This window comes from Conger conger, chromosome 16, assembly GCF_963514075.1.
Source record: "Conger conger chromosome 16, fConCon1.1, whole genome shotgun sequence".
NCBI lineage: Eukaryota > Metazoa > Chordata > Actinopteri > Anguilliformes > Congridae > Conger > Conger conger.
The window spans coordinates 31,197,601-31,213,616 of NC_083775.1; the positions used below are offsets into that span (position 1 = coordinate 31,197,601).

Sequence of the window (16,016 nt, forward strand, 5' to 3'; positions counted from 1 at the left end):
ACCAGTAGATGTCGTTCACATTGGCTGACATTAACACCTCCAATGACTGAACCCCCAGTTCTTGCTCCTTTTCTTATCTGCAGACAACTCTGTGCTGGCCCTTTGTTTTAAATGGTGAATGAGGAACTTGACAATACAAACATTAGATTTACAATAAGTCTATTTTTGGTTACCAGAAATGAAGCTATCAAATAACATTCCAACCATTCAGTTTTTGTTTATTCTTGAAGGGCGTTTCCCCAAAAGCACCTGGCTAGATTTCAACATGAGGTGAGGGATCCATGTGACAACTCAATGGCTTGACCAACAAGCACATCAAGAGCATTTAGGGGTTAGGTGCTTTGCTCAGGGACACTTCCACACTCCCAGAGCGGGATCAAACCGGCAACCCTCCAACTACCAGGCGACTGCTCTTACCTCCGGAGCTAATGTCATCCCGTACCTAAGAGAAGAATGTAAACTGAGAGCAGCCAAGATGCAGAAAGACATGAGCCACACCTTTTACTGGTAAAGAAACTTTTATTGGAAATAAGGGAGATCAAAGTTTCGCTTTTGCTCACCAAGTTTCGCGTAAAACGAATCAGATAAATGGATTAGCAATACATAGACTCAATCCGACACAAACCAGATGATTCTTAAAACTGTGATAATAAATCTCTCTGGCAGCTAGTTAATGATTTATAACTAGGGTCTAGATAATAATGTTAGACTGATAGGACTGAGTGAAGGGCTGGAAGCAGTTCACACTTCATCTCCCTTTCACTTATTTTTGGACCTAATAAACTTATCCAACATATCTCACCCTCCGTTAGCATTAGCTTAGTTAAATAATAGCCAAATAGCATTGAAATCATGGGGGGTAAACATTCACAAACTTGCTCCCCAAGTTAGAAGCCTTTTGTAATAATTTAATTTGTGTTTACATGCCCAAACCACCAGTGGATGCACTCACAGTCTTGCCAACAATACGATATGATTCTTGTTCTTATGTTCTTATTGTCTGTTTGAGCTATCATATCATGCAAGCGAGAGTTTGAGGGGTTAATGTTTAAGGAGCCGCCCGTCAGAACCCCCATGCTAACTGATGGGCGCTTTCTTTTACGAGGCAGCGGGAAACAGTGTGTCAAGTACTGGCGCAGTACAAACACTGCTGTTCGGTAAACCGTCTTTCTGTGTGAGAGAGAGAGAGAGAGAGAGTCCACTCTGATGGCGAGGTCAATAACACTGTCGAGGTCCGCAGGCTGATCGCAAGTGGTGAGTTCGTCCTTTATTACATCTGAAAGTCCGTTCAGGAATACATCATATTGAGCAAGGTGATTCCAGCCGTGAGAGGCCGCCATGGTACGAATCTCAATAGACCCAGCGGCTGACGAGCCACGGAGTACCCCACAGCCACATGATCGAAGACCCTCCTCACCTCCACGGCAAACTCTTCAAAGTCGTTACACTCCAGAGCTGTGGAGTCCCATTCATGTGCCTTGCCGGCCAACAGGGTGATCACCAGTGGTGCCGGCAGGACTCTATTTCATAGTACGCACAAGATCCCGCTTGTAGGCTATCTTTTTTTTTTTTAAATATATTTTTTAGGCCTTTTTCAGCTTTATTGGACAGTATATAGTATAGAGAGACAGGAAGAATGGGAGCGAGAGAGAGGGGAAGACATGCGACAAATGTCGGACGGTCTGATTCGAACCGCCGACGTCGCGGCTCGCAATGAGCATGCGGTCAGTGCCGCACGGTGCGTACAGGATTACCGCTGCCGGCGCCACTGGTGATCACATAAGCGACCTTGGATCATTCGGTCGGGAGGAGGAGGGCTGGAGGTCGAAGATCAGGGAACATGTCGACAGGAAGGACGAGCAGGATCCAGGTTCGCCAGCATTACGTTCAGGACACAGACGATCATGGCTGTGGCTGGTGCTCTTAAAAACACAATGGAGCCAAGTCAAAATTGAGCCACCAAAAATGAACATTCTGCATTGTTTTTTCTCAGCTACACAACCATTCCAAAGTTTTGGGGTCACCTTATCAAACAATATGTGGTCAAAGACTCTGAGCCTTTTTTATGCATTTTTACATAGGAATTGCAGCACTTTTTATATGTATCCCCCATTTCAATGTTTGAGACAAATTAACATAATGTCAAATAAGAGTTATGTTTTGTATTTGGTTACATATCATGTGCATGTCATGAAATCCTGATGTCTGTGACCCAGGGGTCGTGACCCATCAACATCATAAGACTCTGGATTTTATTTTTCAGGTTGTTGAATTTTAATGGACCTCAATGGGAATTAGGGGGTGGGACTAGATCCAGGTGAAAAAATTGTGTGCTGTTTTATGCAACAAACTATACACTGTTGGAAACGTAATGTCAATAGTTAAGATGTTTCTCAGTCCTCACTTCAATACCATAATTCTAGCCGGCTATATGGTAAGCAGAACTTATACTGTAGTTTTTTCATCACAATGGTTTAAGGAGATAAAAACATTATTTTTTATGGAAAAAGGCGAAAGTTAATTAATAGTAAATATTTGTCCATGCCCAGGAATAAGGGAGGCCTAGGTCTCCCAGATATATATTTGTATAGCGTGTTCATAATAGGAGGTATCTGTTAATGCGGGCATACAAAGAAGCAGGAGAAAAGGGTAGTTTGCAGTGCATGGAGAATAGGATTGTATTGCAACATAATAAGCCTAACTCTATTGTCTCTCTTTGGTATCAGCCTAAGTGTCTTGCTAAAATAGAAAATAAGTTTTCATGTAAAGCTGTGAAAATATTACATAAACGAAATGGCATTAATGGTTCATCATTACCCTCTTGTCCACTTTGGAACAACCGTGTGTTTAGTGCGAGAGGTGAAACACTTGTAAAGAATGCTTTACAGTGGCCAAATATTACACTATTGGGGCAAATTATAACACCCAATTTAATGATAAAAAATTAAATAAAATGGGCCTAAATGGCTCAATTTTCCAACAGTATCTGCAGTTGAAGAAATACCAGTCCTTAGGCATTGATCTGGACAGCAAATTAAAAGATACCACGACACAGAAAGTTTTGGTTTCAGCTATTTATAAAATACTCCAACTTTTGTTTCTTATCAAAGTTTATTTGTCACGTACTCCATCATACAAGTACAATGTGCAGTGAAATGCTTCCCGCTAGCTCCAAGATGTACTTAGTAAAAAAATAAAAATATAAAATAGAAATGCAAGCACAAGAAAATCAGGGATATACACAGATAAATTACATAGTTGCATAGTTGTTGGGCTAACCATAATATACAAGAATATGCACAGATGATTTTTAAACTTCCAGTTTCATTATGAGTTTTGCTTGTAAAAGAGGTAGGCATCATATCAATCACCATACCATTCAGCCTCACCCACACTAGCTACTGGCTATATAAAGGCCTATCATTACATTACATTACATTACATTACATGGCATTTAGCAGACGCTCTTATCCAGAGCGACGTACAACGAAGATTACAGCATTACAGCAATGTCTTTCACAGTGATACTCAGTTTTCTGACACTGGTTTTATGTGTCTCCTGGGTTGTGCCTGACAATGACTTGAACAGGTGCAGAAAATCAATCAATGTCCCCGTTCTGGGGGTATTGCCTGGTGGTGGCTGGGACAACCTGCGGAATTTGGACATGGGACGGGTCATGAACATCAATTACTCCCTTTGCCAGACCACGGAGGACGGGGCATATCTCCTGCCCAATGACATATTCACCATCCCAGAGAAGTCCACCATGGTGGAGATCCACTCCGAGATCATCAAGAGCTGGGCGGAGCATGCCGGCTCCAAGGCATTATCCATAAACTTGGACGTGAAAAACCTTCCTGTGGTTCAGGGCAAATTCTCTCTGGAGAATCTGAGGATGAAGAAGCAACAAGTGAAGAAAGAATCCTACACCAGCCGGACTGAGGTAAGAATTACAGACATGTGACATTGGCAACATTGGTTCAGGTGGTAAGAGCAGTCATCTTACAGGTTGCCGGTTTGATCCTGGCTCAAGTGTCCCTCAGCAATACACCTAGCCGCCAATTGCTCCTGACGAGCTGGTTGGAGCCTTGCATAGCAGCTAAATTGCCATTCCTGTGTGTATGGATGAACGAGAAGCATCAATTTTACAGCACTTTGGATAAAGGAGCGATATTAATGGCAACCATTTACTATAACAGCGAGATTTTCTTTTGTATTTCAATTTCCAAATAAAATGTTTGTGTCTCTGTTTTGTCAGCAAATCATATAGTTCAGCTACTATGAAGAATTCACTCAATTCTAACTTCCCTATCTGCTTTATAGTTTTGTTCTATGACACGTCATAGAGAATTTAAGTTACCAATTAACATTCTTATGAATGTTGATATAAAACATTGTGGAACAAGTGCAAGAGGCACATCCTGCAATACATACTAGCTGTACTTGTGTAAATGAAAGGACAGAGTGGTTCCTGATTATAATACCTAAAGACCACTAAGTACCAAATTTACTAATGGATTGCGACTGCTTTTTTAATGCAAAAACAATCGCTACAACTTTGCAATATCTATGTGGGATTTACTAAAGGGTCACTGCTATTAGTACTGCTATTAGCATGTCATTTGTGGGGATTATGTCACACTGCGACATTTTGATGCAACGTTAAATGTAATGTTGCATATGTATACCTGGAAAGAATGTGCTAGAGCAGGGTGTAAATTAAACAAATTAAGTATTCTTTCTTATTTACTAAAGCATGCGTTAAGGGGCAAAAATGAAATTAAAGTATGTTTCCACTTACTTGCAATTAAAGGAAGAGTACCAGATTCCCTTAATCACAATCCCCCTCTGTGTGAGAATCTTTAGAATTCTTGAAAGCAGGCGAATGAGGGCATTTAATTAAAGTATTTATTTCACTGCGTAAATAGAAACAGGTATTTATATTTAAGATATAGTTTAGTGCCTCAAAAAATGGCCAATAATACACATTTACAGTAATTGCCTCTTGATGCCTGTAATAGATAACATCCCTTCTCCTTCCTCTACTCTTCCCCCTCTTTCTCTCCACCAGGTGAGGAATTTGCTGTACAGTGTGAAAGCGCGTCCTGGGTTCACCTTGGACCCAACCTTCAGGAGTCAGGTAACTGAAATCGCAGACGCTCTGGAGAACAATGAGACACGGTTAGCCAGTTTCCTGTCAGAGACGCTGGTGCTGGACTATGGTACGCACGTCCTCACCTCAGTCGATGCTGGTGCAAGTCTGATGAAAGAAGACTACATCCACAAATCCTTTGTGGACAAAAGCGATGAACGGTCCATAACTGTGTCTGCCAGCACCTCTTTCTTTAAGATGGTGGAATTTGGACTGGATTTCAAGAGTACCAACAATCTGAAGAATGCCTATGATGACAACACAACATATTCCCTGATGCTCACCCAGGGAGGGATACCGTACTACCCTGGAATCACTTTGAAGAAGTGGCAGGAGAGCATCAGCAACAACCTTGTGGCCCAGGACCGTTCTGGACTCCCACTTCCATTCTTCCTAAACAGGCACACACTCCCTGACATGCCAGACCCCACCCTGCTGAAGCTGGCCGATGCAGTGTCCCAAGCCATCCTGCGCTACTATACAATCAACACTCACCCTGGGTGCACCAAACCCGGCTCCACAAACTACAACTACCAGGCCAACGTAGACGATGAGTCCTGCGAGGGCCTGACGGAAAATCTGAACCTTGGTGGGGTGTTCCAGCAGTGTACCCCCCTCACCCCTGACCGGGAGACCCAGCAGATGTGTCAGACCTTAATCCAGAACAACCCTCAGGCAGGATCTATGAAGTGCAATCCGCCTTACAAGCAGACCCGGCTGCGGACAGAGGTAAAGGAGGAGGGACAGACCCAGGTTCAGTGCAAGCGCAAGTGCCGCCGGTGCAAGCTAATTTTCACCTGCTGCGAAAACGTGTGCGGCAACGTGTACCGTGTGCAACGTGCCAGGGTGGAGACGTTCTGGTGCACCAGCAACAGCACCTCTGTCCTGCGCACCCCGGGGTTCCTCTTCGGGGGGCTCTACGGCCCAGAGTTGGTGAACGCCCTCACCAAATCTAAGCGATGTCCCTTGGGGTTCATCCCCTACACCCTGCTGTCTGACGGGCTGAAAATCTGCCTGAGCAGCAGCTACGAAGTCGCGGCGCGCTTCTCCGTGCCCTTCGGGGGCCTGTTCAGCTGCGAGGCGGGAAACCCCATGGCGGGAGGGCTCTCCCGCTGCCCGGCGGGGTTCACGCAGCACTCGGCCGGCGTCAGCGACGGGTGCGAGCTGCTCTTCTGCGTCCGCTCTGGAACCTTCTCCCAGGGGGAGCTGCCACAAATCCAGCTGCCGCCGTTCACCCGCCGACCGCTGCTGAGACAGAATGCCAACAAAAGGGTCACGGTCGTGAGCGAGCAAGGTCGCGCCTGGGTGAGGCAGGCGGGCTCGCAGCAGTGGACAAGGGCGTCTGCAGAGGAAGCCCAGCTCATTGAGGAGGACACCTCCTCTGGGGCGCCCGTGGAAAGGGGCACCCCTGCATTGCTGCTGGCCATCCTTCTGTCTGCACTTGTGGCCATTTTGTAGAATGCCCTCCACCCCCAATGAGTAGTACTCCTCTAATACACCCACCCACCCAGAGCAGGGATTTCAAAGTTGCTTGGTGTCTGTCTGTAAATCACTTTTTTAATTCAACAGTTTATCTGGGAAGTAATATGGGAAATTAAATGCAATAGGATTAAGGGCCCTATGCAAAAACCTTTTACTTACACAAGTAAGTTTTTCCATACCCTTGGCTTGCTCTCGTGGGGGTTTAGACCAGGGTTTTCTGTAAAACGGGTTGTGACAAATCTTTGTGAAATTCACTATATAAATGCATTTTCTTGGGGATAATAGTGTTCAGTTAGCCACTAAAAATATATACATACAAATACATTTACCTGTCCTAAATTTATAAATATATAAAATTAATGTTTTTTTCTAATTCATTATTCTTTTGTGGTGTGGGTGATTTTGATTGCTCAGTGTCTTTAAATATAGTAATTGTGATAGGCTGTCAGAGTATGATTAGAAAATATTTCACCAAAAATATGTGTATGAAGCAAAATAAAAGTTTGATCACATCTGGTTGTTTTTTAAATTTATTTATTCATTCATTCATTAATCATCCTAACCCGCTTATCCTGAACAGGGTCGCAGGGGGGCTGGAGCCTATCCCAGCATACATTGGGCGAAAGGCAGGAATACATCCTGGGCAGGTCGCCAGTCCATTGCAGGGCACACACACCATTCACTCAACCAAGAACAAAAATAGAAATCTTGAATGCATGCGGATTACATTTTAACAAGCCCAAAGAATGAAAATAGAAAACCACGGAACGATATTGTAATAATTAACATCTGGTGTCATCACTCACTGGTCAGCTTCCTGACTTCCCCCCTAGAGCATACATCGTTAGCTCCCACCCATTGGCACACATGCCTGTGGGGGAAAACTAGAGTGTGGTTCCTGGAGGGCCCCCTGTGGAGCCCCCCCTTCTCTTACATTCCTTACAGGTTATGGCATAAAGATGTTTCGTGACAATCTCAGATGTGATAACAGATTATCTGGTAAAATCAAGGAATCGGATGAGATACATTTAATACCAAATGGAGTTTAATAAACCATAGTTTCAATACCTCAAGAGAAAAACTACATGTCCTCTCTGGTAATCATCTGTCTTTTCCCTTATAACAAGGTGGGGGTCTAAATTTCAGATTTGACTACCCCTCCAGGTTAATTTATGGCACTGCCTTGCCTTGTTCAAACATGTGATTTGGCATAAAAGAGAGGGAAACAAACCAATCGGGGAAGATTGTAATCGACGTCCCACACGGTGCACATTCTCTATATATATGTATAAGGAAGATCCTAAGCAGCTTCCCACACTGTGCATGTTCTGTGTCTGTGTGTAGTAGAAGATAGATCGTAACCGGCTTCCCACACTGTGCACGACTAAATTACGACTGAATACTCAGGGGGACAATATTGACCAAAGACCAACTGATCAGTGGCTTGGTACTCTAGTGGAGTTCCCAAGCTGGGAAAGGCAGCCAAGCTTGGCCTGTAAAAAGGATTGGCAGTGCATGGTTCTTGTAATTTGATGCAAAGAGAACCCATGGGCATTTCTACGTCAGTTCTTGTGAGGTTAGCTTAAAGGAGCCCTCTAAATGCACGCCGGCCTGGGCTCTATGCAAAATATAATGCATGTATTGTGTTGGCTAGACCCTCAACCCTCAACTGAGATTCAGCATAATGCCTATCCCGGGAGCATATATTGAGTAATGGTGGCGCCGGTAAGAGTGTAACCACTCCCGAGGTTTTGCGCATGTTTCAAACCAAATTCTAAATTCTAGCTTAAAATGGAGTCAGATAATCAACGTAAATGTATTGGCCCTATTGTGGAGATTCTTGGTCACCCCGGACCAGTAGAGAGCGGAGGGTAGAGTGGTACTACTGTCTTTGTAAAGTGGTTTATTTATTGGCTGATCTAGACTCTCCACATAGCACTCACTAATATTTAACCCTACTAATATTCTTTCAGCAACAGCAGAAGGACAAGCGAGGCAGATACCTTCGGCCCGCACTAAATTCCGTCATTAATGAACCCTGAGAACCCATGGAGCAAAGTATAGGGAGGCGGTACCGAGAGGAGACATGGTATATTGAGAAATAATGTACTTATATTGTAAACAGTATGTGTTGGGGTCACACCAATAAACCCCAGTGCATGGCACTGTGGGTATTTTCTATGTATGGCTAGGTACTGGCCGAAGCTCTCGTATTCAAGAAGTGGACTGAGTACCTTTTTTACCCCATGCAGTGTTTGTATGCTGCCCTTTAATTAAGAGGGCAAATTAAATAAATAAACTAGTCTAATTTTTCCACCTGAAGTTACCACAGAATTATTGCCAATGAGGACAAATAGGTAGATGTATGTCATAGTTCATTAGTTTTTTATTATCATGATATAGACACAATGAGACTGCAAACTGAACCGGAAAAAAAAGTACATTAGTACAACTTGAAAAGTGGTTAGTAGGAACCGGAATTGAACAACGAATGCCAAAATAACATTAATGCTCGGTATATAACATTGAGGTATAACAACTCCTTTACCCACTGTCTTGATGTCTGGCCTATCACAGCACATGGGCAAGTTTTTGCATTTACTGAGTGGATTGACCTATGAGTGTAGTCAAGCAATAAAAAAATGGATAAAACGAAAAAATTACGTAAATTCTGTTGATAATTTAGTTTTATGTAGGCTATTATTTTATATTCAGAATGTTTTAATCTTTGTAATTGACAGGGGCATGTTCAGTCTTAAAACATTTTGCTACCTTTTACTATGGTTTCTGTGTTGAACAATACGTTTTCTCTCAACAGTGTGCAATGTTTTACAACAGGCTTTGAGGTTTGCGCCCCTTTGAAGTCCATTGTTAACAATGAGGAAAGTATAATGAGTCTTTTGTCTGAGGTAGCAGAGAATGACATTGCCCCTTTTGATCTCAGTACTGAGGTGTGTGGTCTTTTGCCACAGACAGAACTTATTTGGCAAATTTCTCCTCCATGTCCTTGGTGCGCCGAAGCCAGCAAATTCAATTCCAGGGGAGGTAGTGACGGCTTTAATGGGGACATTAAAGGAGATCAGATGTGACTCGTTCTGGGAGGAGCATTTCTCTCAATGTGGAAACACCAATCCCCCTAAGAGGAGAAGGACAGTGAACTCACAGCTTGACAATAGTGTGAACAGCAGCTCTGCAGCTCCACCAGCTCCTACACCAGCAGCACAGATCATTGGAGTGGAGTCAGAAGCTCTACAGGGAAACCCTCAACTGTGCAGACAGAGACTAGATGGAGGTGATGAGGGACTGTGTGTGAAAGAACTGATCTGGAATCAGTTGAGGAGGGGCAGTCCCAGCTCTGGAGGCCTGCTAAGAGGAGCAGCGTGCTTAGAGCAGTTCTGTGCAGCAGGATGTGTGCTCAGCTCACGCTAACCCTCTGGGGATGGCCCAGACTCCTGGCCACAGTGCTGTTCTATTCTGAGATTGAGTCAGTCCCACTGAGGGGCAGCAGAACCAGCCTGCCCCACGCTGCACATGCAAACCCCAACAGCTCACAGTTTCTCAGTCCAAAATACCCCACCACTGAGACAGCTGTTCGAACATGAGACGGTGGAGGGGGTCATTTCTGTAGTGGAATGATAATTATGTTGGCTTATTCCATAGGCCTACTTGAGGGAGAATATCCAATGTCCAGTGTTTCACAGTGGAGTAAATGAATACTCTTACTCTGTTTGTACAGAAACATGTTGTGGATCTGCATGAAATCAATAATTAATAATAACTGCACCACGCAAATATATGAATAAACAGCTTACCTAGCCAAACAGAACTAGCAAAGGTATCATCCTGATGACACAAGTAAATAACACAAGTAACAAGTATAGACAACAGGTAAGGATTACAGGGAGTATGGGAGGGGCAGGGAGAGGTGCAGCTTCAGTCAGCGCTTGAAGGTGGTAAGAGATTCTGCTGTTCTGACCTCACAACCAGTAGTTGTGAGCGGGAGGTGGAGGTTCGGAGAGGGGGAGGCACCAGGCGTCCTGTGGTGGCTGAACAAAGAGGTCTGGCAGGTGTGTAGCATCTGATGATCTTTTGGAGGTAAGCTGGGGCTGACCCCTTAACCACTGGAAAGGCTAGCACCAATGTTTTGAATTTGATGTGAGCCATGAAAGGCAGCCAGTGTAGGGAAGTAAGCAGGGCGTGACATGAGTCGGGGGTGTTTGGGAAGGTTGAAGACCAGACAAGCTGCTGCATTCTGGATAAGTTGGAGGGGTCTGTTTTCTGGATGCTGGGAGGCCAGCCAGGAGAGAGTTGCAGTAGTCCAGGCAGGTGAAAACCATCGCTTGGACCAGGAGCTGGTTCGAGTTGGGGATGAGAAAGGGGTGGATTCTCCAGATGTTGTATAGGAGGAATCTGCATGATCGGGTCACCACTGCAATGTTCTCTGAGAGGTCTTTTGTCTAAGGTTCCTTGCACAGGGTGATGGAGTCAGTGAGGTATCCCCTAGGGAAATTAAGAGATCCAGATGGGGAGAGGTAAGAGCAGGAATGAAGATCATTTCAGTCTTACCTGGGTTGAGCTTTAGATGGTGGTTGTCCATCCAGCAGAGATGTGGGTTGAAACCTGTGTGTCAGATGGTGGGAATGAGAAAAGGAGTTGGGAGTCATCAGCATAGCAGTGGTAGGACAGACCATGAGCAGTAATAACAGGGCCAAGGGATCTAGTGTAAAGGGAGAAAAGCAGCGGGCCAAGGACTGAGCCCTTTTAGCAGCGGGGTGATGTGGACCCTCTTGGAGGTTGATGGAAAACAGCTAAAAGACAGGGAGGTGTTCAGAAATGGGAGGAAGTCTGTGGATGGAGGTGGAGGTGTGCTTAGGAGAGAGAAAAAAATTGAGAACAGTTTCCGGGGGTTAGAAGTGGAGTTCTGAATTTGTGGTTGATAGCATTTTAATTTGGTGGTGGTGACAGCAGAAGAGAATGCCGCCAGGAGAGACCGGTAGGTTGTGAGGTCCGGTGGGTCTCTGAATTTTTGGAGAAGGATTTGAGAGGGGGGAGAGAGGTGATGACAGAGGTGGCAAAGGAAGAGGCTCAGAGGGAGTTGAGGTTACGCTGGGCTGAGGAAGTGAGGGTTGGAGGAGGGGAGGGAGGATGAGAAGAAAGGGGGAGGGAGAATGAGATCAGATGTGTGCAGAGGGGTAACCATGAAATTGGAGCATGACCAGTTCCTCGCGAAGACAAGGTCTAGGACATTGCCCGCCTTGAGGGTTGGAGGAGAGTGTTGCAGGGAGAGGTCGAAGGATTGCAGTAGTGGTAGGAAGGCAGCAACCTGGGAGGCTTCAAGGTGGATATTGAAATCTCAGAGGAGAATCAGTGGAGTGCCATCTTCAGAGCAGGAGCTGAGAAGGGTTTCTAGTTCAGGGGCCTTGGAGGACGATAGACAACAGCAATAAAGAGGTTAATAGGGTAGGATTTTGCAACAGAATGGTATTCAAAACTGGATATGTTGGTGTCTTGATAGTTTTGCCTTCCTTCGCACCAAAGGTGTCATGACATTCCTGATACACAACATGCACCATGGTCTTAATCTTCTTGGTTGCATCTCCTTTCAGGGTGTTGTCCAGGATAATGCCCAGGTCTTTATCCACTTGTACCCACCTGTGGTCTTCTGCTGGTGGTAAATTCAAGCGTGGCCTCCTCTCAAAGTCTTCTAGACTTTCAAATTCACCGCCTCTTCTCGTGCTCTGAGCAGGTTGAGCAGACAGGTCCAGAGCACTGTGGTTTACCTCCTGGCCCCGGTCCTCCACCGACTGACAAGCAGTACTAATAAACTCAAAGATAACTCTCTGGGTAGTATCAGGTGCTTTGTGTTGCTGTTAGGGTTGCCACATTTGATTTGTGAAAAACCGGGACATTTGATGCGCAACAGATGTTGGCGTTAAACCATATTTGCAAATATACTATGTTAACAGTTGGGTTGGCCTTATCCATTCAGAAAAGTGCTGTATGTTGTATATAGTTTTTTTATTTTTTTCTGCTGGTTGCTTGTCTGATTTTGTTCTCTCGTACGCCTCGTCCGTCTCTCCCCCCATTTTACAAAACCGATAAAATAAATCAAAAATAAATCAGAAGTATTAGGTGATTACCTCTAGGCTAGTAGCTAGCTGAACTTCCCCACGGTGGGGTCATTGAAGTGAATGCACGCGCCAGACTGACGGCCGTGCAGCAGTTGCTAGGTGATAATGTAAACTTAGTATTTCTGCTACCAATTAAAAATTAAAAAGTATAGGCATATACTTTTATACATGAATAGTTAAGTTTGGTCACTTTTGCTTTGTTGTTTGTTTGTTTGTTTATTTGTTTGTTTAAAAAAAAAAAAAAAATCTAATAGGCCCTGGTCCTTATCTTTGTTGTACAGGTAGCAGTTGAAATTGTACTTCCCTCTAGTGTCTTTCAGTGCACTTATCCCTGGTTATGGGTATGCACTTTGTTGTACGTCGCTCTGGATAAGAGCGTCTGCCAAATGCCATTAATGTAATGTAATGTAATGCATATGGCCAATTGTTGCTGTGTTTTACTCATTTTTACCTGTTTACAGACACGGGATTGGATGTCTAAACGTAAAGAGGAAAAAACAGAATAGCAGTGGAAGAATCCGGTTTTATTTAGAAGTACAAAAACCGGCACAATTCGTGTCCCGGGAAAAAAGAGTCATTTTCCGGGGCAGTCACTCAAAAAAGAGAACAATCCCAGGAAAACCAGAACGTGTGGCAACCCTAGTTGCTGTAGTTGCTTTTTGCACTCGGTCTTGCCTTGGTGAATTTTGACGCCACGTTCATTCTTAAATATTCCACCACAGATGTTGCATCTACTTTTGGCCTCACCATCCTGTCTTGCTACATCCAATCTTGTTGTCCTTATGCCATTTTCCAGGTCTTTGGGTGTGTGATCTGTCCTTAATGGCAGATTATCCTCCCCCCTCCTCAGTCTGCCTTGGGGTATTCTATTTGTTTAGTACTTGTAGCTTGTTTGTGCAGTGCTTCGGGGCGCTAGCCCTAACACTATTGCGTGCCGTCTTTCCGAGCTGTCATCCATTCTTTCATGGATGTCCCTGGGTCTTCCCCCATCGCCAATGGGCCTTTCCCCATGGTCACGACAGTAAAGGTCAAGTAAACATCAAAGATGCTTTGCTACAAGCAGAAATTGCAGGAGCTACTCAAGATATAGTGTTGCAAGTTTCCCCTCTTGGTGGTATTCCTTGGTGGAAGGGTGGTTGGAGCATCCACATTGCTGGGAACACATTATATACAATGTAATCATAGCCTATGTAATTTTACTTTAACATCAATGTCTCATAGTTTACAATTTCTTAAGAAACCGGAAATGAAGCTTTGGAAGACAAAAACGTTTATTAATGCTATTCATAGCTGATGTATTATTTTGGCTACTAAGCGGATGGCTTAGCAAGTGACGCCGGACCGGATCTGTGCCGGCTGACTTCAAATGCTGTCTAAAAGAGGGATAATGATCATGGTAATTTAACGAGTAACACTTTGGTTGTGCTATGCTAAATTTATATTAAAAGAGTGAATGTTAAATCAATTCCGCAAATAGACTGGGTGTTATTCCGAGGGAGACACACGCGGGCGGCTTGTTTACGTTGTGCACCAATACAAATTCAATGCTGAGAACAAACTGAGTAACATATGAGACTCATGCCTATACTTTCCGGAAGTACAAGTGAACGAACAAGTGAGCCAAATGAATTAATCTTTTGAACGAATGGAGCAAAAAGATCCAGCTCACCGAAATGAACAAACGTTCCCATCACTAACTCTTAGCTATACCTTATCGATGTTGTCAGCTCACTCCGCTAGTGGCCACCGCTGTTACGACCACAAGCCTCTGAAATCAGCAGTTACTCTTAGCCTACTTCTCAATCTGTTAAGCAATAATATTACTAAAATACCGTATTAATAGGACTGTTTTCATGCAAAGAATAAAAGTGTACATTACGAAGGATGCATGTTGCACTTTATTGAACATGCTGCCTCATTACCTTTTAAATGATCTTTATAAACAGACGATTTCCCACTCTCTCTGTGGGCTGGAGCGATGTTTAACCATAGTTTCATGTCTTAGTTATGTTATTGTCATGTCACGTATTATGTTCATCTAGTCTCACCACGTTTTTATGTTTTATTTCTTGTTACGTTTCAGTTTCATGTCATGTTACGTTTCATGTTTAGCTGTTACAATTTAATTGTTAGTCTTGTCATGTCACTTTTGCTAACTTGTTATGTGACGATTCATGTTGTTTCATGTTATGTTCCGTTCATTGTTTAGCATACACTTTTTTGTGTCTTTCTGCAAAACTTGCATTCATGCTTTCTCTCTCTCTCTCCCTTTCTGTCACTCACGTTCCATAATTGTTTCAATTTTCCTTGTCTTCTTACTAATCTACTAACTTTAGATCAGGATTGGGTAAAACTAAAATTCTAACCATGTGTTCATGTTACCTTACATTTCTTGTGCATGTCATTTACTAACGCTAGGGCAGGATAGGTTTATTACTAACGATTACTAATTATCTTGTTAACTTGTCAATCCTCCACACCTGATTTCTATTCACATGCTGCTCTCAAGCTAATTGTCTGCACCTGCATATAAGCTCAATTTCATGTCATTCATTAATTATCCTAACCTGCTTATCCTGAACAGGGTCGCAGGGGTGCTGGAGCCTACCCCAGCATACTTTGGGAGAAATACACCCTGGACAGGTCGCCAGTCCATCGCAGGGCACACACACCATTCATTCATTCACTCACTCACTCACTCACTCACTCACACCTACAGGTAATTTAGACTCTCCAATCAGCCTAACCTGCATGTCTTTGGACTGTGGGAGGAAACCAGAGTACCCAGAGGAAACCCACGCAGACACAGGGAGAACATGCAAACTCCGCACAGAGAGGCCCCGGCCGATGGGGATTTGAACCCAGGACCTCCTTGCTGTGAGGCAGCAGTGCTACCCACTGCACCATCCGTGCCGCCTCAATTTCATGTCATGTCCTTGCGAATTGTTGTCCCTGTTCGTCAGTGCACTTTTGAGCGTTTTTGTCAAGCCACTGTGTAATCGTTACGATCCAAGCCTGTTTATTGACCAAAGATTATTGACTTTTTTGTTGACCATTGCCTGCCTGTACCACGACTTTGCCTGCTGTCTTTGTGCTTCTGCCCCGTAGAGTGGACTTCGGCCTTGACTCTTGCGCCGTCATTGACCCCGAGCCTGCCTACCGTCCACCTGTACTACTGCCTACAGCTTTCCTGGTTACTGGACTTTTTGCATGGTGTACTGATTACGAGACTGCCTTCTCCCTCAGTACT

The 16,016-nt window shown here is 44.1% G+C and overlaps 2 protein-coding genes across 2 annotated transcripts in view; both read left to right on the forward strand.

Moving 5' to 3' along the window:
- Window positions 1-16,016, forward strand: part of LOC133114986 (E3 ubiquitin/ISG15 ligase TRIM25-like) — a 36,358-nt gene extending 20,342 nt beyond the window's left edge. Inside the window, exon 6 of the mRNA XM_061224694.1 lies at window positions 15,875-16,016. Coding sequence (XP_061080678.1) covers window positions 15,875-15,876 — 2 coding nt within the window. The 3' untranslated portion in view covers window positions 15,877-16,016. The remainder of the gene's footprint in view (window positions 1-15,874) is intronic.
- LOC133114983 (macrophage-expressed gene 1 protein-like) lies at window positions 3,461-7,074 on the forward strand. The gene is made up of 2 exons (XM_061224688.1): window positions 3,461-3,944; window positions 5,073-7,074. The coding sequence occupies exons 1-2, from the start codon at window positions 3,510-3,512 to the stop codon at window positions 6,609-6,611; spliced, it is 1,974 nt and encodes a 657-aa protein (XP_061080672.1). The 5' UTR covers window positions 3,461-3,509; the 3' UTR covers window positions 6,612-7,074.

Excerpts from the sequence above, each read along its gene's own strand:
- LOC133114983 (XM_061224688.1), top strand. The coding sequence starts at position 3,510 with ATGTCTTTCACAGTGATACTCAGTTTTCTGACACTGGTTTTATGTGTC. Across the intron at positions 3,945-5,072 it reads CCTACACCAGCCGGACTGAG|GTGAGGAATTTGCTGTACAG; the intron begins GTAAGAATTACA and ends TCTCTCCACCAG.